Source organism: Falco rusticolus, chromosome 3, assembly GCF_015220075.1.
Source record: "Falco rusticolus isolate bFalRus1 chromosome 3, bFalRus1.pri, whole genome shotgun sequence".
Classification (NCBI taxonomy): Eukaryota; Metazoa; Chordata; class Aves; order Falconiformes; family Falconidae; genus Falco; species Falco rusticolus.
Window position 1 is genome coordinate 47,550,423 of NC_051189.1, and position 27,816 is coordinate 47,578,238.

Consider the following 27,816-nt stretch of genomic DNA (forward strand, 5'->3'; position numbering starts at 1 on the left):
AGCGCCAGCAGCAGCGCGGCGAGCCGGGGCGGGCGAGGCGCTGTACGAGGTCGGACCGTTTAACGGCGCCTCCGCTGTGTCCGGCTTTGCGGGGGGCGAGGCCGCTCCCGCCGCCGCACGGCCCCGCCCCCGCGGGCTCGGCCTGCCGCAGCGCTGCCTGGCTCCTGCGGCCGGCGCTCGACGCGCGCTGCCTGCCGCCGCCGCCGCTCTGGCTGCTGGGTCGGAGCGCTGCGCCGCGGCCTGGCCCCGCTCCTGCCCGTAGAGCTCGGCGGTGGCCCCGGCCGCTTCCCGCGCACCGAGGGGAGGCGGGGCTGCTCCGCCGGCTTCAGCTCCCAAGCGCCGCGCCGGGCCCCGCTCGGACCGCCGCAGCCATGACTACGGAGGACGAGATCATTCGCATCGCCAAGAAGATGGACAAGATGGTGCAGAAGAAGAACGCGGTGAGCGGGGACGGGACGGGAGGCGGCTGGGCGGTGCGGAGCCCCCGCGGGCCCCGGCCGTCCCCGCGCTCCCCCCCATCCGGCGGGTGCGGGGCCTTTTCCTTCCCGCCGCGCGGGCCCCCCGCCCGCCTCCATTTCCCCCCCCGCTGCCCGGCGGCTCCGGCGGTTCCCCCCGCCCCGCCGCCAGTGGACGTGGAGCCGCCGGCCGGCGCGGCCCGCCCGCTGCGGGGGGGCCTCGCCCTGTCAGCCGGCCCTGCTCACCGGCGGGTTGCCCCCGGGCGCCCTGCGCAGCGCCGGCGGGCGGGGAGCGGTGCACCCCCCGGCCCAGCCCCGCGGCTTCGGCCGAGGGGGGGTCTCTGCCGCAGCGCCGACCCTGGCTGTGAGCGGCGTTGCTGTCCGTTTCCCGCGCGTTAAAGTCACGATGTTGGCGTCGCTCGGGAGCGGGTTGTGATCGGGACCTAGAGGAGAGGCCCCCCCCGCGGTGGGCTGTCTTCGCTTTCGGGCACCGAAACTGGCGCCGTACGCGGGCGGGCGAGCTGAGGAGGTGAGCGAGGAGCCCTGGCCCTGCTCCTCCGGCAGGGTGCCCGGGGTTGTGTGGACAAACTGCTGAAGCGGATACTAGATGGCAGCCACTTTGCGTTTTGTTTGTTTTCTTAACCTGAAACAAAGTATCACTTCAAGTGTGTTTATTTGGGGAATGACTTCTGCCTCCGAATGGAGGAGGAATATAGGTAAATTCCACTGAGCTTAGTTCAAGTGCTATTCTCATGTATACTCTCGATATAGAACTTACTCAGTTACCATATAATGTCTACACTATCCCTACAAAAACATCAAACTAAGTAAAATCAGAGTGTGCAGCAGCCACCAAATGCCTGATGGTTTACGCATAAAATAGCATACAATTGTAAACTCTGTTTACTACTTCTTTATCGGGTGGGCACGTTGTTATTCTCTTCTAATTTGTGTATTTGTCATTGCTGCTGTTCCTGCAACTACTACTTAATACATAACATTATGACAGTGCATTAAACGCTCAATATTAGTGGTAGTTCAGAACTGAGCAGTGTGGAATTTCCATTTATAGAAGTCTCTTTTCTGCTGTTTAAGACGGTGGAAATTATAAATAACATTTTAAAGAAGATTTGCATGCATATAGAAATACTGATTGTATTAAACCAATGAAATCTGTTTCATTCAGAATCCAAAAAAATTCAGTGCAAGTACACACAGGCCGTGTTTTGCTGTGTTTCACAATGCTTGCTGTTCCATAATATTGTATGGTTTAGGTCTGATACATTTGAACTCCCTAATGATACATTGAGGAGACAGGAGCTTTGTCTAGTGGAAAGAATTTTCTACAACCAGCATTTATTCATTTAGTTATATTTTTCTTTTTGTCCCCTCCCTCTTTATTTCTACTCCCCATGCTTTTCAGCACAAATTAATTAAATGTCTCACTTTCCTGACTCTAAAACTGAAGCGGTGTCTCTTTCCTATGAGGTGTTGAAAAGGTGAAAATGTGTGGACTGTGAAACGTTTAAATATTACGGTAATGAGAATCATAAAGTGAAGTCTATTCAATTTTATTTCGAAGACTTCTGACAATAGAAAGAAAATAGCAGCTCCCAGGTAAGGTGGGAATGGCTGTTGATGTTGTGGAGCAGCACTACAGCGATACCAGAGAGGCACCTGGTGACTACAGAAGCACCTAGTGACTACGGTGTATTTCTCTGTGATCTGGAAGGCTTAGGAATTCGGATGTAATTCCTAGCAGCAGCTGGGGACGTGTGTGTAACCTAATTAACTGTCAAAGCTCTAGTGCATTGTCTTCACTGGGTCAGCGTAGGTCTGATGTGGCCAAATGCAGCATGCACAGCTGGGCCAGGCTGTGTGTGACTGGAGCCAGCAGCTGGGTCTTCACCTTCACCCCCATCCCAGAAACCAGAGTGTGGGCAGCACCAGAAGCAGTTGTGCTTTTGTACTTTGGAACAGAACTCATTTGTTCCAGCTTATTATCGCACACAGGTGGCTCTGTTGTTAGCTTGACGCAGTCTCAAAAACCTTGTAAGGCTGCCTCTGTGGCTGATAGTGGAGAACTGATGCTTTATCCAAAGCACATATGTGTACCCTGATAAAAACACTTAGTTGTATGATAGGAGAGGAAGTACATCATTATTTAACCCAGGAGGTGTCTCTGTTTTTCATACTAGGCTTTGTCAGATGTAAGGTATTTCTTCTTTAATTGCACAATGTGATTTCCTACCTGATCATGCCCTGCAGTTAAAATGCTAACTTTAGTGAAATTATTAAGATCATGTCTATGAAGAGGTACTACATTGTCTCACAATGATCAAGCTGGTTTGAGAAATGCATTCTTACATAACTATCTGCTGGATAATGATGCTGCTGACAATCTCTTGTTGAGTAAAAATGGAGAAAAGAATACAAGAACAGGTACTTGGTGTATGTCTTTGAATGGGAATGATTTGATGAAACCATCAATAAAAGAAAAAAATAGTTTTCATAACTTTTTACTCTGAAGTTAGGAAGACTCAGATGGCAAGAGATGCTTCATCTCTTCTATGGAAGGTGACTGTGTGGCTTGTGGCAAAGTGCTGTTTTGGCATTTCTTTTGATGAGTTGAAAAGGCAGGCTGTGCAGACACCCATCCTGAGTCAGAGTCTTGGTGATTTGCCTTGACTAAGGACTTAATTGTAGCTCTGCAGATTTCGTAACTATTTCAGTGAAGTGATATATGTAGTTCTTTTGTTTTGAAGGACAAAATAATAATGCAATGTTGCATTTAATACAGTGTGAGATACATATTTCTGATGTTATTTTAAATATTGGTTGCATGTTTGAAATAGGTATTACTCCTTCAGAATAACTGTGATTGGATTAAAACACATGTAGTGCCTTCCTTATAGCTTTTATTGTATGTAAGTACACTTTTATTAAGCTGCTGTAATGAATAGGTATGAAGAAAAAGGTTGCACCCATGAATTAAAAAAAAATCAAGAACTGTTAAGTAAGTTGAGAGAAGGAAGTGTAATGTTTTTCACATTATTAAATGTTTGCTTCCTTCAGTAGGACAGAATTAGAGCTGGATAGCTCTGCTGTCTTCAGAAATGTATTCCATTTTCTATTGCTTGAAGCATAGCTTTAAAATATGAATATAGAACATCATTCTTGTGTTACGATCTGATCAGCTGAGAGAAGTGGAGTAATAAATCTGTATGAAGCTGACTTGTGTTAATTGAAGTTACAAGGTAAACTGGAAGCTAACTGGCCTAGTGGAACGGGGCATTGCATTTCATTTTCTATGATATTATAGAAATGCTTTCAAAAGAAAATTTATAATAATGTTCTTTATGGTTGGGTTTTCTTAAACAGAGAAGTCTTATATTGGAAAAATAGGAATTAAAAGTTTTACTTCCACTCTGGTTTTGAGAAAAAGGGGGCATTTGACTTTATGTTAAGAAAAGTGGTTACAAAAAACAGTTCAGTTGCTGTGAGTTTAAACTCAGTTTAAATTTAATTTTATAGTGTCTAATTCTTGGTACACTTAATTGATTAGAGTGAAGGCTTAGAAAGCATTAGTGCATTAGAAATGTTGGTAATTCAGTACAGAAAACAATATGAAACATAGGTAACATCTCTGTAGAGAGTACCTGTGTTTTTTTACTGGTTACATGGTTTGTTAACCTATGTGTCAAGTTACTAGTTTTGGACAATGTTTAGACTGGGAATAATAAAGTTGTTTTGCCATGTGCAACTGGAAAGGGATTTTACAGAGGCACAGAATTTTTTACTAGACTGTATTTCTAAGATGAAGTAAGTGAAGAGAGTGCTACTTTGCTTTACAGTATCATGATGCTGAAATTGCGAACTACAATAACCTGTGTTTATTTTGAAATCACATACTGTGTGCAGTTTGCTAATAACTTAATTGGTTTGGAGGTAAGTATTATTGAATTATATTTTTGAAAACAGCACATTGACTTTTGTAATTTGTTCTGTTTCAGCTAAGAAAATTTCCTTGAATTTGATTTTTGTCTTGTAGCAGTGAAGATAATTAACTTGCTTTACTTGAATCTGTGTTTGCACAGAAGAAACCACTTATGGCTGCTTAGAGAAGGAAATAATTTAGTGTGCTAACTCAGTTTAGCACCTGAAAACAGCATGATATTTCCCAGTCTTGCATCACTGCTGCTAAAATTCTGTGGTTAAAACTGGAGAATTTTTGTGTATCATGAATAAAAGTTAAATAAGACTTCTTGCTGTGATGGCAAAATAGTAAAACTTTAGTTTTATAAGTGAATTTGGCTTGTGTAAGGTGGGATGTAGTGAAATTTTTGTTTTTAGAGGCGTCTTTGCTGTCAAATGTGTTTAAGAAACACAGGTTTTAGCAGGTGTTTGCAAGTGTCCAGAGCTGTGCCTGTTTGGATGTGACACAGAAGTTGCACTTTCATCTTTCTCGCCTCTTGGTGGTTATTTTATGTGCTATCTTCAGTAGTTATGTTGTGAGACCTGCAGATGCAGCAGGATGTTACAAGAGTTTCCTTGCAACAGGTGTCATATTAGAAGTTGATTAGGGAGAATTTAAAAATAAAGGCAAGCAAAATACATATGAAAGTAAACAAAATAGGATGAGTTGGGAGAGAGGTAAGGAAAGAGAAAGGAATCATTCCAAAGATCTGCAAGATGGAAATCTTGTGGGGTTTATTTCCAAATCTCATGGATTTAAAAAGAAAAAAAAAAACAAACAAAATGGGGAGGTATGAGGCTTAGCCTGAGTGGCCTTTATATGTGAAGGCAGTTGCCTTCTTGCTATTCATAGCTCACAGGTTCAGAACCATATGCACTTGAATGTTTGCTGTTGCAAAGTCATCTCAGCCTTTAGAATGTTGCTATAGTCTTGACAACCTCTGTGCACAGTAAGAAGAGGATAGTGCAGAACTTTGGTGAAGTAGAGGTGGTAAATCATCGAGGATGTAGAGGTTAAAGTAAATTATGGAGCTCGTGTTTAGGAAAACTTGGTTTTTAACGTATGGCCAACATTGCCAAGGAATGAATTGTTAGAGTAGCTGTGTATAGAGTTTATTAATACCTGACAGTACAATCTCTGAAATTAACTTATCTATCTGGAAAGCATCTGGTTACACAGTATTAGTTTGTACCTTTCCTTGTAGTCTTACAAGGGGAAAAGGAAAAAAGAAAAACCCACAACAACTGAATAATAAACAAGTGCATAAGCTCAGGTGTTACAGCACATGAGGATGGGCTCTGGCCTCTGGTTTGGAACATGCTGATGCTTGGCTAGCCTGGTATAGGCTGAGAAGTGTTGTCTGCACTAATCTATGCAGCCTAATCTATATATTTCATTGAGTTAATACTTAACAGTTGAAAATAAGACTTGAAAGCATGTCTTGTTCTGCGTTTTTTCTTTGGATATTTGTTGGTAGACACACTTGCAAAGTTGTCTTTTTTGATTGGAGAAACTATAGCAGTGCCTAGTAAAATAGTGTAACGTGATGACAGTTTTTGAACCAGTGAACTTTTCTGGCTTTACCACACCACTGCGAATATAGTTAAGAATGTTGGCTATATGTTTTATATATACGGATACATATATATATATGCATTATTGATGGACTGTGCAGAGCTCCTCAACTCCCAAGTTCTTGTGCTAAAACAGATGAGGCTGTTCTGAACTGAAAATCACTGCTGTTGTCTGGCTTGTTTCTGGTGCTGTCAAGTACCCTTGAGGTTGTTTTCTTGAGGATGTATATTGGTTAAGTAGTAATTGACAGTGTGCTTTAATTGACATTTGAATTAAAAGGGATAAAACTTTTCTGGTCTTTGAGTGAATAGGTTTGTTTCTGGGTTAAGGCCTGTTAACGCTTAGAGTTTGTGATGCAGAACATTCCTTGGCTTAGAGTTGTTAGTGGATGAATTGGGAACTGATGGTTTGAATGCGGGCTGGGACCTTGAAGGCAGATAAGAATATGTTGTTGATATTTTATGTTAAGTATCTGGTTGCTTCTAAATTGACTTTTTTTTTTTTTTTTCTTTTTTGCAGGCTGGAGCTCTTGATTTATTGAAGGAGCTTAAGAATATTCCCATGACCCTTGAGTTGTTACAGGTATTATTTGCTTATTGTTGTTATGTTCTAAATTTTAAGACCACAATGATGAAGGTGAAGCCAGGAAATCTGGAAGAAGGTTGCACTATTAAAGTAGATTCCTATGTAGAAACTCCTTGGAAGAATTAGTGTTATTACAGGGTAACTAGTCTTATTTCACCCTGATTTAGGGCACTTACCTTAAGTGTTTCCTTCCAGTAGCAAGCTTTTAAAGCTTATCTTTCTGTTTAAGTTGAAAATAATGAATTTTGTCAAGAACAAAGGGGAGGAGCTGCTTATACTCACCTTACATATAATCTTAGGCTCTTACTAACACAAATGTGATGTTTCCTTCCTTCTGAAGAAATATGCAAGTGATTACAGCTGTTACCTTCTTTTCTCATGTAGTTTGTTGTTGTTTTGGATTGTAAGTGAAGAAAAACATAGCTCATACCTTCAGGCAAGTTGTATTTGACCCTGGGTAGTGTATAGATAATTATACTCCTCCTCCTCCATTTTTACTCCCCTGAACAGGAGTGATGGTTTGGTACAATCTCTCTCACATGCATACTCTTTGTAATTTAGTAGAGAGTATCTAACATAGTATTATATATATTCTTTATAAAATCTTTCAAAAAGTAACTCAGTGAACTTTATTTGCATGTCAAGTTCCAGAGTTTGTCATGTAATTCATCAATGAACACCTTTTGTTCCAAAGTAACTAGATCTCTGTGAAATTTTCAAGTGGCAGAGGTAAATGTAAGACCTGATTTGTTGTGGTAGCCACTTAAATTGGAAGAGACTGAAAAGTGAATTTTTTCTAAGTGACAGTTGTCACAGGTACAGAATTGGCTATAAAGTTCAAATCTTAAGTGTAAGTAGCAATGTCATTATTGATGTATGCATCCTATATATTTGCAGAAGGTACTTAGTACAGTATTACTAATGCTGTATGTGACCTAAAATAGGAATTTGAAAGTGTCACCTTCATGCGTGAATAAGCATGGCTGATATGATGCTGCAGCCTTCTCCCACCGAAAAAAACCCCTGAAGTTGCCCCCCAGAACGACATCAGAACCCAGGAAAAACCTCTCTTAACCTTATTCTTTTGAAGTTCTTTGTGCAGGTCTTAATACACAGTATTTGTATAATAATGTTTTTTGCCTTTGGAAAGAAAAATATCTCTGCAAGTACTCCAGAAATTCTGTAAATGTTGCTATGCAACCCTGTTCTGCGTAGTATGAAGAATGAGGCTAGGAGAAGCTTTACACAGAACAGTAGAAAATTTTACCTAGAACCGTAAGGATCTGAAGAATGTATAAGTAAATAACTTAATCTTTTCTTAGTTGCAATGAAAACCTTCATAATGTTATCAACAGAGGAGGACTCTGTTGATAAGAGTACTAACTATGTCTTGCTAAGTACAAACAAACTGAACTGTTTGCCTTTTAGGGCACTTGTGTGACCCTGACGCGCGCGCGCAGACACGCAGACACACACGCATATTAATTCTGCCCAGTTTTCTATCCTGCTTGAAAGAAGCTTACTTATTTCCATCCATATGACAGGTACCTGTTTTTTAGAGTGAGATAATATTTGCAGTAAAAGATTGTTTTTAATCTGTATTGAGGTAGACACTACATGAGTTTGGAAAGATTTCCTTGTGTTATAGTAGGTCTGAAGGGATCAGGTGTTTCAGCATACTCTTGCATAGTAGATTGACTGTAGCTTAGTAATGAAGTCTTTCTTGAAGTATCCACTGCTGTATTCAACAGTTCCACTGCCTAAGATTACAGTTAGCAACATATTTAGACTCAATTTTACATTATTTTTGTTGATAGTTTTACAAATATGTAAAGTCTGCCATAAATTTTCTATGTTGTCTCCCAAATTTGCTTAAGCAGTGGAGGACTCAGAGCAACAATTGAAATGCAGAGTAATCATATGTGTCATTCTGGTAGTGGATCAGTAGTGTGCTGATGTTAGGAAGGGTGGTAATTGTGAGAAAGTGGGAGCACTAGCTTCCTCTATGTAGACTGAGATATCTGTTGATGTGTTTGAACTGATGGAATGCAGGACACAAGTGAAAAACATACTTCCACTCCCATTTTAAAGGAGTTTTGAAAGCTGGCTACATTGAACAGCACTGCTAGCTGATACGATAGTTCCATTATTCCTGTGTAATAAGAGAAATGATGATTTTTGCTGTAATACAACTGTTCCTTCAGTCTGAACTGGTGAGGTCCTCTGAACAATTTACAGGTATGTGGAATAAGAAGCGTGTGCTTGTTGCCTGATTTTTGTCACAGAAAACTGAAGTGGTTACAGACTATAATACCACTGTGTTACATCTAATGAGATCTATGTAAGCAAGCTATCCTTGCTTAGCTAGGCAGGGAGCCAGAAGCCTTCCTCACACATGATTTATCCGGTGGTCAGAATTGCAAATCTGTTTAGCAGCCACACTGTATTAAAGGCATCCTGCCCCTGGTGCTAATTGTAGGTAGTGCCCAGCTAAACAGTGAGTGAGACAGACCATCTTAATTTTAACAGACAGGTTTTACTGGAAATTAAATGTACGTATGCAGAACTAGGCTGTGATGTACAGTCCTTGCCAGCTCACTGGTGAGCCAGGGAAACCTGGAAACCTGGAGGTGGTTATTCTTCACGGGTTGATTTGGCTCTGCTTTGGTCCAGGTGCTCACCTGGACCAAACTTGTAGAATTTAAAGTTGGTAACAGCTCTGCTTGCTTCAGGGGTAGCTGCTTTTCACCAACTATGTGCCTTATGTTTTCTCATTTGGTTAGGTTTAGAGAAGACTAGCTGCCACTGTATGATTTGTTTTGGGTTCAGTCATAGGATACTTAGGCTAGCTGTTGCTCATACCAGCTGAAGGCTGCTTGGCCTGTATCTTGAATGCTTCAGGGGTGAAAACAGCTGTCTTACGCTGTGTCTGAGCCTCTTGATTCTTGGAAAGCAGATAAAAAGTGGTGTAGAATTTGAAGTGGGGAAGAATGATCCATTAAAAATGCATTTTGGACAGGGTGAGAAAGGTTTTCATATGCCTGCACTCTTATAAACTGGCACAGAGATAAAGCAGTTCTACAGGTTACATTGGGCTGAGCGAAAACACCAGAGTTCTCCACTTAAAATGGCTCTCACAGGAACAGCTCTGTAGGCTGAGAGACTGAGGAAATTTCAAATGTTGACAGCTGGTTTGTCATTAAAGCACAGTCATTTTGGGAATATAACACTGGTCTTATGTGATTACCCGTGTCAGTTTTCTGGCAAATAAATTGGTAGGTCATTCCTTCCCCTCTCTTTAGGCGAGGCTATATCAAGTGCTCCGTAAAAGCAAACAAATGAACTATGTTTATGTACTACCTTAATAAAGCTGGCAGTTTAGCCAGTTACTAGAATCTGTTTCTCTTATGTGATCAGAAGAAGAAGTTAATTTATCCAATTAATTTTGAGTTTTACTTGAGTTTTTGAGTTTTACTTACCTATGTCTGTAAGTTGGTGTCTTGTCTTTTTGCTGATGAGAGTAGGCTGTGGTTGTGCCCAGTTATCAATGGAGGGTTGGTTTTATGTTTTTCTCATTCAGGTATGGTGAGTATTTTATGGAGTTCCAAGCACATGTTATTCATTATTGTCTGAGCATAATGTCAGGAGTATGTGTTTAAAATGTCAAGAGAGTTGGCCAGTACTCTTAGTCTGGGTGAGCAGAGTTCATCTTGAAACACTTTAAGTTACAGGTGAGTAACCGTCTGTTTTCTTTAATCCAAAATAGGTGTTTAGAGCTGACACTCAGACCTGAGGTTATTTGATGTGCTTCCTTTGCTAAATATCTACTGAATATTTCAGTACATTTCCAGTCATGTACCACATCCATGCCCCAGAAAGTTTAGCGTGGGTTGTAACAGTAATTTACAGGAACAAATACTTTCCATTTTTAGCAAGCCACAAAAATTTAAATTTTCCTTTGAAGGAGAAGGAAATTTATGATGAACTACTGCAAAAGTAAATAGAAAATGTATATTTGGTGAGTCCCATAAATGGTAAATGCAACAAAACTGAGCATCTTAACAAAATTTAGTCATCAGAATATGAAATTATGATAAAATACTTATTTGTATTGTTAAACAGTTTTCTTCTCTTGTGAAACTAAAAGTGTGGAAATGTTCTGCTTCTTCGATTAGCGTGTTAAAAGTCTTCTAAAGTGAAATTTGTTGCTGTTGAGCTAAATTTATGTCCTCATGTTCTGAGTAGTAAAAGGAGTGGACTGTAAATTAATCTCCTTTTCACTCTATTGGTGGCAGTAGTGCCAAAGGTTTAAAGCCTGTCCACTATCTTGACTGAGAGGTAGGCTAGTCTTACTGTTTCTATCTAAAAGCAGAACGCTCTATGCTTGAGACTTTAGAGAATCTCAGTATTGCTGAAATTGTTAGGAATCTAAAATGTGGTCGCTCCCAACTGCTATTACAGCTTCTTTCACAGCCACTAAATGGGAATTCTAAGAGTACGAAGTCACTGAAGCAATTGGCAAGCTTCTCATCATGCCAAAATATAAATACAGTCATTGCTTCACAGAAAGATAAGGTTTTGAGGCTAGAACTTTGCTAAAAAAATTATATAACATTAAGATGTATATATGATTTTCATGTTGATAGATTTTTTGAATGTGGTACTTAGTTTAGGTTAGTAGTTCTGCAGAGGTTTTTGTAACAGTTTAGGAGCAAAAATCTTCTGATTGATTCCCCTTGAACCTCCTGCCTGCCATGCCTTCCCCCCCCCCCCTTCTGTAATGGAGACAAATGGTAATACTGTTGTATTCCTAGTTAAAAATATGTGGTGTTAAAATAAGTTTTGTAAAGGCTTGCAGCATTTCATCCTGATATTCTTAGAAAAACCCCACAAAAACAACAATGAAAAACTTTAAAAAAATTATGTCAAAGTACAAACGTATATATGCTTACTTACTAAATTGTTTTTTGTATCACCTTTTATAGTATATATTAATATTTCTATTGCAGTCTACCAGAATTGGAATGTCAGTGAATGCCATACGCAAGCAAAGCACAGATGAAGAAGTTACATCTTTAGCAAAATCTCTTATCAAGTCTTGGAAGAAACTGTTAGGTATGGCAACACAAACTTTGTTTTCCCTGTTCTTGCATGTTTTAACTGTATGCAGTCTTGATGCAAATTTTTGACACAGCTTTGCTTTAGGTACACTTGTGCTCCTGTGCAAGTATTGAAACTTTCTGCACTGATGTAGTTGGTTTTTACTCTTTGACTATCATCAGTGCATTACTGTGAAAGTGTATTCAGAGAGAAAGTGAATACATTTTTATTGGGGCTGGCAAGCAGTAGGAAGCCAGCTTCTGTGACATGACTCATTTCTGAAATCTCATTGCCTGCTGTTGAGCTAGAGTGACTGTACTGCAGTACTTAGCACTAACGAACCTGTTCTTGACTATTTCCTCTGTTAAATATAACAGGTACTCTGCAGAACTTGTGCAAAATCTCATATGAGGCTGTGGAGGCTTTGAAGTTTGGTCTTAAAGTGATTTGTGAAGAAAAAAACAGGAAAAAGTTGACATTAAAAATCTGTTAGGACTTACAGGTAGCGAGAAATAGATCTGCACTTTCTAAAACCATCATAGTTTTAAACAAATTTTAATTAGTTAATACTTTTTGTTTAATTTCTCTTAAAGCAGTGAATAGAATGAATGAAACCTTTCTGTTAGCAGAGTTTTATTCAAGGGTTATTTATAGTACTTAATTTTAATGTATTTGAAAATACTCAAATTTCAAACGGTGTCCAGGTATTTTTGTTCATACACTGTGTGGTACTCTGTTTTCTTTCTTTGTATCTAATTAAGTTTTTTATCAGATACTTTATTGCTCTCTTGTAAGTGGTGTAGAAATTACTTTGTATCCATTTGACAGTATATGTGTATAGAAGTGGACAATTTGTCACAGCTTTCAACCTCTGTGTTCTAGTAAGAGACAACAGCCTCTGCAGCAGATTTTTTTTTTTTTTTTGACCTACCTTTAAAAAGGTAGATGATACTCATTAGGTTAGTTTTAGTAATGAAATTTGGGTAATACTAGATATGATAAGAAATTATTTTTATTATAAATTAAATGCATACTTTATAAAGGATCTTATCAGAGTTTGCTGGTAAATAGTGAAAATTATGTACTTTTTTAGGTTTAAATTTCCAGTTAGATCTTGAAGTCCAACTGTATTATATCCATGTATAAAAGTGGTAAGATACAGAAGTGGAAAACTAGACATGCATATTAACTTGAGTTGCCCCAAGACTTAAAAGCAGCAGATGGTTTGAGTAACCTAGCTCTCAAGTTACTAATCTAGGTTAAAAAAAAAAAAAAAAAAGCCCCTATCAAAGATGGTTGTTGTTGGCTTTCTTTTTTCTGAAAAGTTCAAAATTTTTGCAACTGCAACTTAGTGTAGTCAATAAAGTAGAGGAAGTACTCTTTTATTTTTTTTTTAATTATTATTATTTTTATTTTTTATTATTTTACCCCACAGGCTTCTGAATTTTTGGGAGTGCCCTCAGATACTTTTTTGGGGGGGAGCTAGCCATTCTGGGTGTTGCTGTCCTTTGAGCAAAGGAATTGCTGTTTATTTGTTGAGACAGTAAAAGTAGTCATCTTTTATTTATTCTTTTTTTAGTGCAAGCATCTTGTCAGTCAAACTTGTCTTAATATATTGTTACTTATAGCTGACTGATCTTTAAGTGTTCCAATGTTGTGAAACACAGGGAGTATTATTCTTACCTGAGTTCATGTTGTAGAAGCCTGGAATGAGATAGTGGTGCCTGATGGTCACAGCAAGTCAACCTGGATGTAGGCTGCTGTGGAAAGGACTGGTCCTGGTTTCCCATATGCATGGGTGCGCTCTTGCTCCCTCCCGTGCTACCACGAGTGCTCAAGTGGCTATCCAGGAGATGAGAACTGGGAACTGACCAGTTGGAAACTAATTGTTTTGTTCATTTCTTCTGGCTTAAGTTTCAACTGTATTAGTTTTCTGGCCCAGCCTGTTTGCAGTTACTGTTTCTTGCACAGGGATTATGGCAGTAACATATTGTGGCAAGGTGGACCTTTTCGTTTTGATGGCTTGCTACATTCAGGTGGTTTTAAGACAGTTGGGAGACTAGCTAAGGCTTCTTGCATCACGTGAAGTCAAACATATGAGGAACTGGAAAATAAATAGCAAATATTTGACATCAGTCTCTAATTTTTGTTATAGGGCAGATATTGCATGTACATTATTGTGCCAGGTCTAGTATAGTTGTGGTTGTGCACTTATTGCATAAAATCAAATTAATCCTGAAAATAATTTTTGCTTGTGTTCAAAATATACGTAGTTAAATTCTCCTTGATTGTAATGTAAATCTTTATAATAAAGCATAGTAGGGCAAATGTTTCATCTCTCATTTCATTGCTCAGTAATTCATTAGAACGTAAAATCTCATAACTGTGGAAGATAGGGTATCTCGGGTGTGCAAAGTATGGGTGGGAATCTTACAAAGTACTCTTATCTGTTTTATCATTAGTTTTGACTTTCTCAGAAGAATACGAAATACCATATGTTGAGCTGCTTGAGAAATCAGTTTCGATTATGCTGTTTATAGTGCATGTAAAATGGTATGGATCAAAGATGGAAACAGAAGTGGACAGCTGTTAATCGTACCAAGCATTGTACTCAGAGATCTGAAGTCTTTGTGAGTTATTTTTATAAATGACATTTTGAATTTAGGCAAGAATTGTTGACGGTTCAGGCTGCATGTACTGTTTAAGCTCAGTGCTATCAGAACTTAGGTTTTAAGAATGCATGGGAAACATGAAAAGAAATCAAAGTAAGGTTGTGAATCACCAGATGTTTGTGGCTTGACTAGAGCCATGCCAGGTTACCTGTGGTTCTTCAGGGGGTTTGGAAGATGCCCAGCACAGGGCTTGCAGTCTTTGTCCGAGGTGAGTCACTGAGCGACCTACAGCGGAAGATTGCTTTCAGATGTTGCTGTAAGAGCGTTAAACCACATGGCCAAGTTGGTTGCAATTTACATAAGGAAGCAAATTTGGCCTTCAGAATAAACTATTGTTCAGTTATAACAAGGCATTTGCGAATAATGATTGTGTTCCAAGTAGCTGAGTATACAGAGCCTGCTATGCAGATATTGAATCTATGCAAACCCATTTAGGTTGTAAGGAGTATTCCTTTATATTAAAAAAACACCGCAAAAAATTCTTTAGGGAATTTAACATTCTCCATAACAAATAATTACTTACTGAACTCTGAAGAGTATATGGTGAAAAAGAATGTCCAGACCTCTAACTAAGTAAAATTAAGTCTAATAAGTTTATGCACTGAACTGGAGTTGTAGAATGGTTGGATGTTAATTTTAATGTTAAATGCAAGTGTGATCATTTATTGCCAGTATTAAAAACTAATAATGGGGCCATAAACATTTTTAAATGCCTATTTCAAGAAAGTGCATGCCTGAAAAAATTTATTTTAAAAGAATGTTTAAGTGCTTAATGTTGTCAGGAGAAGATAACAGCAGCCAGACTTCACAGAAGTGTTTTACTTGGATTACTTTGTTCATATAATCCTTTGTTATTTTGAACCTGGGTTTGATGCCACAGGAGCAAGCTGGTATGGTCTAGGACTGTCTTACAGGTATGTTAATGCTTGCATTAGGTGAAGTTGTTCAAGGACATCTAGTAATCTACTGGCTTTGCTCAAAAAATTTGTTATTGGCAAAACAAGTTCCTAAATTGCAGTCTAATAGTGTTTAAGATTTTACTCTTGACAGAAGACTACATGTCTTCATAAGTTACCAAGTGGAAAAATAATTTCAATAGTTTCATTTCCATGTCAGGTATGAGCTGTAGCAATCACCTCCTGTGAAATGTATGTTTGGAACTGTTCCATGTACCTTTAGTAGATCTATAATTTGTTAGGATTATCAATAGATAATAACACGTGATACAAATTCATACTGTACGGGAGAAAAACATATAGCAAAGAAGTTCATGTGTCATGTTCTTTTGTGACTTACGAATAATAATAAAAAAGTCTTTGAAAGAGGCAGACAGTTCATGATTATGTTATTTATACATTTTAGATATTCTTCCTCCCTATGCTACTCCTAGGAAGAAACTTTTATGATCTTACCTTCATATCTTACTACATCTTGCAGAGGAATTGCTGAGATGTGTAGTTGCTTGTGCGTCTCGAGATTATTTTGGTCAGAGTCTGGAAAATGGGGTTTAAAGAATTATTAAATATGAGGGGTTTTGTTAAATTAATGACTATGCTGTCAGTTACTTGTTACTGTATCTCTTTCCTTTAACTTATTTAAATTGAATACTTGAAAAACTTTCCAAGTTTTAGTGGTGATACCTGAATCAGTAATGTACGATAATCCGCTAAATTAAATTCTCATGTGCTTCCAGGGAATAACTAGCCACCTTTCATTAATGTTTCTGAAAAATTCTTAATTAAAAATTCTTACAAATTTGTAAATTAATAATGTTGCATTTTATATTTTCTAAATTTGTTCTTGTTACTAGCAAGTGTCTTGAGTTCACTTGTAATAGAATTGTAATTAGAAAAATTTATGATGATGTTGTTAATAGTTTCTAACGTTCAGATTAATTATGTTATCTGGCCATATGTTATTACATTAAAAATTTTGTTCTGTTAATGAAGAACACTGTCGTGTTGTGTTTGACCCTGGAGAGTTTATTTCACTGGAAAAGCTAGAAGTATCTTTTAAATTAATTGCAAGTCCCATACAGAACTGCAATGAAGTAGTCAGAATTTGATAGTCTTACTCCAGTGGCTAATAGTCAATTCATGTTACTAGCATGTTCTTTGTATTTTTAAGACGAAGCATTAATATAAATTAGCTTCTCTTATTTAGGGGGGGAAAAAAGGCTTCAAAATTTTTTTATGGCCTTCTGAAGCTGCAGTAGCTAGAACTGTGAAGCTACAGTTTGCAGTCCTAAAATTGATGACAATTTCAACTTGTTTCTGAAAAAAGTTTTCGTAAGTTTTAATAGCTGTATAAACTTGAAAAAGTAATTGTGCCTCTTAAAAGTAACTTGTAATTAATATTATATAAACATTTATGATGTTCTGTGGACTTCCTGATGTGAATCACTTGCTCATTGGAATTTTTAAATATATTTCACAAAGCGCCATTTTTTCCATCTTATTTTGTTAGAATTTATGTGTTTGGTTGTAGTTCCCGTTAGTTGTCATTCTTCTTTTCCATTAGTGTCTGGCCATTGAATGTAAAATAGGTTTATTACTAGGGACTTCTAGTTTCTCAAGGATAATTTTTCTCCCTTCCCCAGAAGACAGTTGAAACACTGTCTAGCAGGCTGTTAATTGCATTTTCTGTTGTCAGTACAGTATTTTAATAAAATAAGAAATCCTTATTAACGTGTGAGTTTAAGAATAAGTACCACTTGACACTGGATCTCCTTTCCTTGGTGCTTTCCAGTTTATGATCCATAAGAGTGAATGACTTAAATTCTTAGGAGAATATTTCTAGCAAGTAGAGAATATTGTTAACATTATTTTTGGGTTTCTGCAACTGGATTAAACAAAAGTATCTATAAACACTTCTTGAAGTGATTAAAGAAATTGTAGTTTTGAAGACATAGTTGCTGAAGATTGTCCAGTTGTCTCAGCTGCGAAGTCTGACCTTGGTTTGAGACATGCTTGTGTAGACTGGTCTGCAGGTGTAGGAAGAGCTGTGCTTTTATATCTTGCTTTATCCCCATGCCTAATGTATATCCTGCCCTCCATAAGGGAAAGAAGCAGCTGGGGTATTGGCAGATGTTCTCAGGTGCCTGTCTTCTCTGAGGAAATGATGCTGGGCTAAATGGAAGTGTTTGGTAAACTAGCTGACAGCTATACCATAGCGGTGTATTTGATGCAAAATAAGCAGGAGATACCTAGGTCAGCTCTGAATTTGACAACTTGTGTGCTAGAAAAAAATATGGAGGTAAATGGGCTGAAGCAGACTTCAGCTCTAAGGCAGCTATGCTGCTTTGCAGAACCTGAGCTGTACCCCAAGATACCTTTTTGACCTATCAGTTTGCTTAAAGCTTCTGACAAAAATGGTTATGTACCTAAAGAATGATGAATGTACGCAGAATTACATGCATATTTAGAATATTTTTTAAAATTATCTATCATATAAGCATTTGTTGCCATAGAGAATAGTCATGTGAATATGCATGTGGAAAATGGGATTTGTTTTCTTTCTGTTAGTATTGGGCACTTCTGGTATCATAGTAAAGAACTTGTGTGATCCATTCAGTTTATAGCTTCGTTTGCTTTCTTAATGAAATTACTTTTTTATAAATAATAGCTGTTAAATTGGTATGTTTATTAGGATTTTTTTGAACAGTAGCTTATTAAAGACAGTCCAAGTGCTTCATCTACTGTGTTTTTCTTTTTTCCTTTAATAGAGAAATTTATCAAGGATTGAATACAAGGTTACAAACGGTGGGTGAGGAAGTCACTGAACTTCTAAGACCTTGAATGCTGGGGAAATATTCTGCAGAAGTATCTTTGTGTGCTTGCCTGGTTCCTAAACTGTGCTGTAGGCATCTCTTTTTAGGTACAGCTGGAGACAGGATAGTAGATGGGTGCTTGATCTGATCCAGTATGGCTGTCTCTTGTCTCCTTTTTGTAATGTGGATTTTTTTAACAGAATGGTATTTGATTTGATAGATTCCTTAACTCAGAAGTTCAGGGAAGGATCAAAATCCTGTTCAGTTCCATATCTTTTCTGTGTAGCTTTAAATGTAGATTTAAAAAGACTGAGACTTATCAGATTTCCCTCCCTTTTCTTGATCTGTTCTTTTAAAAGTTTGTGGTACGTGCTTATCCCAATAATATAGTCTACAGATTTAGAAGTGTAATGGCAGCTTTGTAAGAGCTTCGTGAAGGAATTCACAAAATCTGTTGGTGAGTGATGCCAATCTCGCTAGGCTTTCTCTGTAGGCAGTGGAGAATCAGCCTTTCTAGAGAGCAAATCAAAGCAGGAGTTCAATTTAGCCACTGCAAATTCCATTTTACAATAAAAGGGTGTAGTGTTCTTGCTAGGCTAAAATTAATGTTGTCATTGCCCTTTTTAATAAAGGCTTTCATTTCTATTCTTTATAAAATAATCATTAAACATAGCCTGGATGGTAAAGGCAAATTCAAATATTTTAAACACTAAGGCAAATAGTTTAAGAAGCTATCACAGAAAATACTCTGTGCGTGTCTTAAACTCCTTCAAAAGCATATGAAAATTATCTTCATGTTTTTTGGCAATCATGGTAGCTTTCACACCACAGTTTTGTTTGGTTCAGTCTCTTGTTAGAAATACTGTGAAAATAATTTTTTTAAAAAATGGCATGCATTTAGTAGGAACTTTTATTTAAAACATGGAAGACAAACTCCAGAGACTTGATGTAGTAGCTGAAGAAATTACTGTCTACCTCATGCAGCAGTGTTGGCAAAAATAAATTATAAATGTCTATGTTTTCATTATGTCTTCACTACCAGTTTAAGCAGATGCTGGATTTGACTCAAAGGATCTGAAGTGTTGTCATATTTACCATTTGCTGGGTTGTGGAGGGTGTTGGGGAGTAGAAGGCTGTACTGCAAGAGAAGGTCAAAGCAGAGAGTGGGAGCTGATAACATTTCCAACTCATCAAAGATATTTTACCACTGCTTTAAATCAGTTACTATTTCTGGGTAAAAGTGTTTCTTGTGTTTTGTATTTCCAGATGGACCTTCAACGGATAAAGATTCTGAAGAAAAGAAAAAGGAGCCTGCATCTTCCTCACAAAACAGCCCTGAAGCAAGAGAAGAAAGGTGTTTAATTCTTCATGACTATAAAATAACCTCACTCAGCATAAATTAACATTAAACTATTTGGTCCAGATTTGTCATATTAGAGACAGCTTTCACGTTCTTTTCTGAATTACATAGAATTGTACAAGAAATGTGTGTTGTTAGGGAAGTAAATCATGCTGCTGCTGCCATTACAAAAAAGATGAAAGCCATGGGTCAAGATATAGCTAGACTAGTTATTGTTTATGCCATCTGTCTCATCAGTCAAATACTCCATCTCAGTACTAGCACTGAGCTTTGAGGACTGTAAAAGAACTTTCAGTCACAGCTTTGTGGAAATTGCGTATGTTAGAGGTTTAGAATACTTCTTTTGTCTGTTAGCTTTTATGTTTAATAAACAATCTCATTCTGCACTTTTTCTGGTAGACCCAAAATACATGTTGTCAGAGAAATGAGCTCATGTCAATGACACTACAGTGACATGAAACTGAGAACATTTGCAAAATAATACCTGCAAGCCCATTTCTTCTGTACGCTTCTGGTTTTAGTGAATCTGTTTCCAGCAGCCATGTTCAAATTGAAATTTAACCTTGAACCATTTGTCCTGATGCAACAGTTTGCAAAGCTACATCAAGTAATTAGTACAAAAGTACAGTAAACAGACCAAATGCAATGCATTCGCTTCAGAGTGACTGTTAGTGTGATGTATCTTCACTTTGTTAAAGTAAAGTTTGGGGGATGGGGGCGGGTGGGTGAGATTTCATGTAAATGTAGAGAACTGAGAACTAAAACTTACATACCACCTAATGGAATGGAATACCTGCTGTTTCTCTATTAGCCTATGTTCTTTTTTTGGAATGCCATCAAAAATAACAAAAGACCTGTGTTTTGCCCTGGAACAAAGTTATTTGAAGGGGGGGGGGAAAAAACCCTTTAATGTTAGTTCTCTTTTTGCCTTTTTTTAGCAGTTCAAGTAGCAATTCCAGCAGCAGGAAGGAGGAGGGTAGTGCTCCCTCAAATTCTTTCATCCCTTCTTTTCCCCGGGCTCCAAGCACTTCGGATTCTGTACGAGTGAAATGTAGAGAAATGCTCTCTGCAGCTCTGAGAACAGGAGGTGAGCTTTGTAGACTGTATTTTCACGTTTAACTATTTCCTTCTGTACTTCAGTCCTTCCCACTCTATTTTTATCCTGTCCTGTAGGGTAGAATAAATCCTGTTTGTGCCCATTTGTGTGTATATACCCATAGGCCAGTTCACCCAAGTGGCAAGTAGTGAGTGACCTTGACAGCATAGGAGTGTATTGAAGTACATTTTTGTTGCTGATTCTAGGGACATTTTATGGCTTCTGTTCATCTGATATCATGCCTACAGTGGAACTTCTTTTCAGGAAGGTTATTGCCTCCTTAATGCCTCATTTAAATTTTTGTGTGGGAGCTCCTTGGTTTTTTTGTCTAATAGCTGACTGAGAGTGCCACTATATACATGCTTGCCTTTCTTACACCAGAGATCCTGCAGCCTTCAGATTTTGGTTTTTGAAGGCTGCCTTTCAGTTTTGATTTAATCTTGAAGTTTCATTGAGATAGCTTGCAATAAGACAGTCTTGCATTGCTCTATCCTCATGCCTTTTGAGCATCTGTAAATTCCTTGAGAGTTTTGGGGTTTTTTTCCTTTCCCCCCTCATGTACACTTGGGTGTCTTTAAGCGGACAAATCAAATTATATGCTAGGTAAGAAGCAAACTGAAAGCTGGACTCCTCAGAATGACCTGTGCTTTTTCATGTGGGTCCTTCTACAAGAACTTATGACTCAGCTCCCGTTCCTCTGTTCTTAGCTTAGTGTAACCTGACCCAGTGTAAGCAGATTTGAGTCATCCATTTTTACCCTCTTCACTCTTTCTTTTAATTCACATAAATCATGAGTTGAGATACAGACAGTAATCGAAGCTGAATAACGACATGAATTTTTGTTCCTCTGGATATGTAGTTCATAGACTTCTAAATAATTTGTGACCAGGAAGTTGCATATAGCATCTTAGTATTCATGATTCTATGTAGTTTTACTTTCAGCTAGTTTTCCAATAACACTTTTTGCTATGTTACTTTCTACAGCACATATAAGCTGATCACCCATGGATTGAATGTCAGTCTCAAAAATAAGGTTATTTTCTGGTTTTTTGGCCTCCTGCATGAGATTAAAGTAGAAATTGTGTTTGGATTACTCATTGAAGTACACCCATGTTAAAATGAGGAGGAAAACACATACTGCATCTAATTGTCCTAAGCTGGCTTTGAAAGGCAGCTGTCTTTATGAGGAAGGGATATGGTCAGAAAGAGTAAACAACTATCTTGAGACATTTTAGGTCAAGTGTTGCATTGTTTTCAAGATTGCTATGATTTTTCTTCTAATTAAGTGTTTTAGGACATGTCTCTGCTTTGCGTTTTTTAAAAATATCCAATAATGTTGTTTCTGTTCTTTGATTACTATGTTTCTAGTGAAGTCTTTCCCTTTCATGTATGCAAAACATTAATTACTTATGCTTGCATTCTGTGGACTGAAAGAATTGATGAAACACAGAAGAAAACATTTTCTTTTTATAATAGTCTATTCTATGCACAGATATTCTGTGGAGATGGGTATTTGCCAAGCCTATTAGAATATTTGAAATTTTTCTGTATAATAGAGGGTTTTGTTACTATTTGTTTGCAACTAGTTGTAGATTTTTTGGTTTTTTGAAAGACTTAGGCTGGTTCTACTTTTTTAAACTTCCGTTGCTCTTCATTTCACTTATTTTTATTTTTCCAAGTAATAAGTTAACAAGGTTTTGAAAGGGTAAGTATACAATAGATTAAACTTTCCTATACAAAAGGAAAACTTGCTGCAGTTGCTGGGTTACAGAGATTTGAATGGGGTCTCAGGAATATAGAACACTGATGACATAATCAGGTTGCTAATATATTAATATTTGTTTTCCTCAGATGATTACATTGCTATTGGTGCTGATGAAGAAGAGCTGGGTTCTCAGATTGAAGAAGATATCCTTTGTTGTGCATCTATGTGCTCTAGAACAAGAGTATTATTAAAAGCATTGTTAAAATTAATTTGATCTATATATTGAATTTCATTTAAAACAAAAATAGGAAACTGCATTCAACATATCAGTGCAGAAATTTAATGTTTAAAAAACTAGCACAACCTAAATGGTTTGCCTTAAAACATGTAGGAATGTGTGTAGGTGAGTGCATGTGGGTTTTTTTTCAGTTTAGTATGTTTTCCTTGCAGCAGCAATGTTATACCTTACTGAAGAATGCTGACATTAAATCCTGGGCTATTCTGTGTTATTTTTAAATCTTTTCTTGTTAACAGTTTTAATCTTTTCCTAATGTCTTTATTTCATTTTCTCCAAGATCATTTCTAAATGAATTTGAAATTTTCAAAAGCGTTCAGGTAGCAGTATTTTAATTGTTACAGAGCAGATGTCTGGGATTCTTTTTATTTTAGGTTTTTTGGGGGGACAGGGCAGGAAGATATTCTTAAGCATAGAAATAGTCGGAACTTCATGATTCTAACATGTTAATGTCCTTCAGTAGTTACAGTCAGCCACCGTTCGTGTTAAGGAATTTCCTGTCTCTGTTGCAAAACTGTTTTAAAAATCTGTTAGTGAGCTGCCAGTGTTTGAATATCTGATTTAGAAACCAGTTAATCCTCAAGTTGAGGTCAAGGAATTGGACATCTATTTATGGGTGAATTGTCACAATTTAACTTGAGATCCTACTACCCAAAAATTCAGATTTCACTGACCATGTGTTAAACTGTGATTAGGCTTCAGGAGGACATGAGGTCTGCTGTGTTGAATGTGAAAGTAACTGTTGATTGGGGTCAGGGGGAGGACTTGATTAACAGTGTAGATGTTGCTTTAGAGAAGTTGCCCCAAAAAGTGAATCCTTTATACTGCTGTTTTAATGTTTTGTTCCTTAAATTCAAAGCACCTATTTTTCAAGAATTAAAAAACACTGATATGAAATACAAAAATAGGGTACGAAGTAGAATAGCAAACTTGAAGGATGCAAAGAATCCTAATTTAAGGAAAAATGTGTTATGTGGGAACATTCCTCCTGACAAGTTTGCCAAAATGACAGCAGAGGTAAGTAAAGCATAAGTCTTGAACTTTTTCCCTACTGGTCTTACATCTGGGCCTGTATTTATTAGCCGTAAAAATAATTCCTGTAAGCTGCCCGCACTTTTGAAAGACTGGCTTGTTTGTGGCTTACACAGCCTGAATTACAGATTCCTAAATACCTGGTTTTATCTGTAAGTCAGAAGGCGGGTAAGCTGTTGCATGTATATTTCCTGAAACATGGTATTTTTGCTGTTTTTAAAAGGCTACATGATATATCGGTGATAGTTTTTTAAGTTTAGGAAGATCTAAATATGACTGGGCTAGTGATTCCAAGCTCTTACCCATTCACCTTTCTGGATGCGTAAGTGTTAGCCTGTCTTGCTAAGTGTTTTTCAAACACTAACCTCTGCTGTTATACTCCTATGCAAGGTATAGCACTGTAGTTTTAAAGAGCATTCCCGCTCTTGTTGGCATTTTCAGCGTTTATTTCTTGATTGGATTTTATAGGAGAGAAAAGTGAAAGCATGGTTAACATCTGGGTTCAGTTTTCTGGTTCTGCTTGGATGTGTTGGATTCTGCCCCGCCAAATCAGGTGTAAAGGACTATCCTGGAGACTGAAAGAAATTAAATTTATGATTGAGTAATGAAAATTATGATGAGCTTTATTCTAAAGGAAAGATTTCTGGTTTTCTGGTTTATTTCTTCCCTCCCCCCCCCCCAGCTTTATGTAAAGCTTAGGGCAAACTGAGGCCAATAAAGGAATGTGTAAAGAAATGTAGATTGTATCTTCAGTATGTATTTTGAGTTTTTTGGTTCTACATGTATGTAAGTACATATGCGCAAACATACGTTTCGTGTTGTTCAGTGCCCATTCTTTGTTTTAATTAATGTCTTGGATTAAAATTTTAATGGCTAAAAACCCCCTTAGTGTTAAAATTACTTCTTAAGTGAAACAGCAATAATACAGGATTTGCATTCCACATCTACATGGGATGTGGAGTAAAACCTTGTTGAAGAAAAATGGAACAACTTGTTTTTGCTGTGCACACTTGATTACTATACATTGTTGAGATCCTGCATGCTAGAACTGTATTGAACAAAAAAGAAAATGTGAGCCTGAGCTCTTTGGTTAGTGTTTTGAAACTAAGTGTATATGACTTCTGGTAACATGGTAAATTATGGCTATACCATATTTATCAGTAGAAATATAGAAATAGTCAAAATAGTGTAAATTTTTCCTATAATAATCTTTTGTAGGTGAATTAGATAATTATGCAAGGATCTAACCTAGGGAGAGGACATTTTCCTTCTCTCTGGAGAACTTTTAAATCCTCCTCTACCATGTCTTGGTATTACATTTCTGAATTTCAGAAATGCATCCACATAGAAATGTTTCTAGGTGTGTGATAATATAAATTTTACTGATCTTTTCCAGCTGTGTAAAAAAAAAAAACCCAGATACAAACCAAACAAAAAACCAAAAAAACTTTTTGTAGCTTCTGTGCTGTGAAATATCCCAACTTAAGTCTTACAAAAATAAAAATGTGTAGAATTACTTTGCCTTTCAATAGAGTTGTTGTTCATCAATTCTAAATGAAAAATGGTATGGGCTTACACAGTGGTAATGACTTGTTTAAAACAAACTCTGTAGTAAACTGTCTGGGTTTTGTCCATAAAAGGAAATGGCAAGTGATGAGCTGAAAGAAATGCGGAAAAATCTGACCAAAGAAGCTATCAGAGAGCACCAGATGGCTAAAACGGGAGGTACCCAAACTGATCTGTTTACATGTGGCAAGTGCAAAAAGAAGAACTGTACATATACCCAGGTACATGGCTATCCAGACTCTTAGTTTTCCTTTTTCAAAGCTTAAATCCTGTATAAAAACTGTCAGAGAAAAGATATTTTAATTACAAATTGACCTTTTTAACAAAATGCCAACCAATTACAAAATATGTGAAGATGGCTGGATCTACATAGGTGTGCTTATGTAAAGAATGTTTGTTGTAATAAATTACCAAAGATTTTATGTAAATCCTAGCTGAGTATCTATATAGCCTGAAACATCAGTTTCTTTGCAATGCTGAGTTTTTGGTAATTCTTCATATTACATCTTACTAACGTGGTTTTATGTGAAGGAGAGCTACTATACTGGTTTTAGTGTGTGAAAACTTTTCTTTACAGAGGGAATAAATAGCAGAAAATAACGATACACACACAAAAATAACGTATTTATATAACCTACTATTTGACTAACAATAGACACTGATATACAATAATTTCTACAAACTCTCTATTTTAATTAAGAAATGTGCAAGAAAGGATTTAATTTGATTTGTAGTGCTTCTGGGCACGTAATTTTGATCATAGGATCAGCTGTGTTTATAATTTAATACTGTGCATCAGATGCTTTAAGTAAAAAACTTTTTCAATCATGAGACTTTTAAGCCTTTGCATCAGTAAATATATGTAAAGCTGTACTGAACATGTAGTTCTACTGCAGAATTATTTCCTGCAAGTATGCGCGCAGTTTCTATGCTGGAATTGATATTTTAGTGCTTCTAAATCTGTCAAAACATAAGTTTATGATTGCTTTATATTCTAGATAAAAAAAACAGTTTCAATTGATTCAGAAATTTAACTTGTTTCCTTAAACTTTGATTTTAAACCTTCACATTGAACACATACTAACAAAAGTTCAGGATACTAATTTTCCTTTTCCACTCTGGCTTTTGCCTTTGCCAAAGGTTCAAACCCGCAGTGCTGATGAACCCATGACAACATTTGTTGTCTGTAATGAATGTGGAAACAGATGGAAGGTAAGACTGTTAGACTGCTCTGCATATTTGGTAGCAGACAGCCAGGCTCTGTGCTTAATTTTGTTTTACAGTAAATGACAAATGAGTTTCTGTTTACTTTTGGTTATTTCTTAGCACATTAGTGATATTACATGTTGATACTGCAAAATACCTTGAGATTAGAAAATTATTCTTGACTGAAGGTGTGAGATCACGCAAGTAGAGTGGTGGCAAAGGGGGAGAGAAGTTAGGACATTGACTTAGTCATTGTGACATTAAGTTACAATACTGCTTTGCCATACAAAGCAGTGGCAAGTTAGTCACTGTGTTTTCTCTTCACCCAAAGATATTCTAACTATTTTCAGTCTCTGCTTCGATGAGTAGAATAGGCCTTTTTAGACCTTTTGTTGTTGTATTTTATCTGAATTTTTTTGTTTACTCTGAGAATAAGAGTGGATAAAAAAAAAAAAGAGATGACTGCTGCCATATTCCTGTGTCAAGATAAGTGTAGGGCAGTGATAACTTGACTGAAATTTACTTTTTTTTTTAAGTTCAGGAAATGGGAATTATAAAAGATTCTGAGGGACACTGGTAGTCCAGTAAAATGGAGAAACACTGAAATTAAGGCCTGTAGAATTAACAACTTAACATGTGATGGCATGCAATATGAAGCATGATACTCTCATTCGGTGTTTTTTTTTGGTGTGTGTGTGTAAAGATGCTGCAGCTCTGCAGAACCATGTTGCACAGCTATGCTAAAATTACTGCATTAAAAAAGCAAATATGCATCTTTTTACATATCTGATTACTGAATATTGTTCAAATATATACTCCAAGAGAACTAAATAATTTATAAAGCTTAGAAATCATTTGATGCAGTACCTGGAAAAGTTTATTTGTCCTTTGAACCTTCTGTAAGGTGGTGGTTACAAAAGTGTCCTTATAGAGATGCTTGAATGAAGGAATGGTTATGATATAAGCAAGTGCTTTAACTAGTGATTTCCATCTCTTAAATATGGTGTTGTGTTTCTGTTTCTTCTTGCAGAGATTTAGAAATAAGCTGTATGAAGATCTCATAAAAATTCTTTTCTTTTGACAGTTCTGTTAGAAGAAGAAATTGTCAAGACATCTGGACCAGTATGAAAGAGGATTTTGTAATTAGCTTTAAAAACTAGGCTAAGCATCTAGCTTCCTGCAAATGAGAGTTTTTTGAGTTTTGTTTTGTTTTCTTTTTTTTTTTTTAAAAAAAAAAGCAGCATACATGCCTGAAGTTAGCCAGTTAGCCTTTATTTTGACACAACCATCATTTCCTTAAATGCCTTCCTATAGCTGATAGTCAGTAGGGCCAGGTTGCTCAGTTGTATGGTGAATGTTAAAATATTTTTTCATTTTTATAAGTAAGTTGACATTAAACTTTTACCAATTAAACATTTGGGTAA

General features: G+C 37.3%; 1 protein-coding gene across 2 annotated transcripts; it reads left to right on the forward strand.

Annotated features, from left to right (window-relative positions):
- Nucleotides 1-240: 240 nt before the first annotated feature.
- Nucleotides 241-27,816, forward strand: TCEA1 (transcription elongation factor A1). 2 transcript variants are annotated; one of them, XM_037379941.1, is made up of 10 exons: nucleotides 241-440; nucleotides 6,526-6,588; nucleotides 11,601-11,706; nucleotides 19,399-19,486; nucleotides 20,434-20,579; nucleotides 22,440-22,496; nucleotides 23,451-23,605; nucleotides 25,261-25,407; nucleotides 26,327-26,398; nucleotides 27,477-27,816. In XM_037379941.1, the coding sequence occupies exons 1-10, from the start codon at nucleotides 372-374 to the stop codon at nucleotides 27,483-27,485; spliced, it is 912 nt and encodes a 303-aa protein (XP_037235838.1). In that variant the 5' UTR covers nucleotides 241-371; the 3' UTR covers nucleotides 27,486-27,816. The 2 variants fall into 2 exon arrangements, with proteins under 2 accessions (XP_037235838.1, XP_037235837.1); XM_037379940.1 differs by having other exon boundaries at nucleotides 244-440; nucleotides 20,431-20,579.

Bases quoted from the DNA above. Each gene is read 5' to 3' on its own strand.
- TCEA1 (XM_037379940.1), top strand. From the start codon at position 372: ATGACTACGGAGGACGAGATCATTCGCATCGCCAAGAAGATGGACAAG. The intron at 6,589-11,600 runs GTATTATTTGCT...TTTCTATTGCAG, and splicing joins TGACCCTTGAGTTGTTACAG to TCTACCAGAATTGGAATGTC. The intron at 22,497-23,450 runs ATATCCTTTGTT...AATTCAAAGCAC, and splicing joins GGGTTCTCAGATTGAAGAAG to CTATTTTTCAAGAATTAAAA.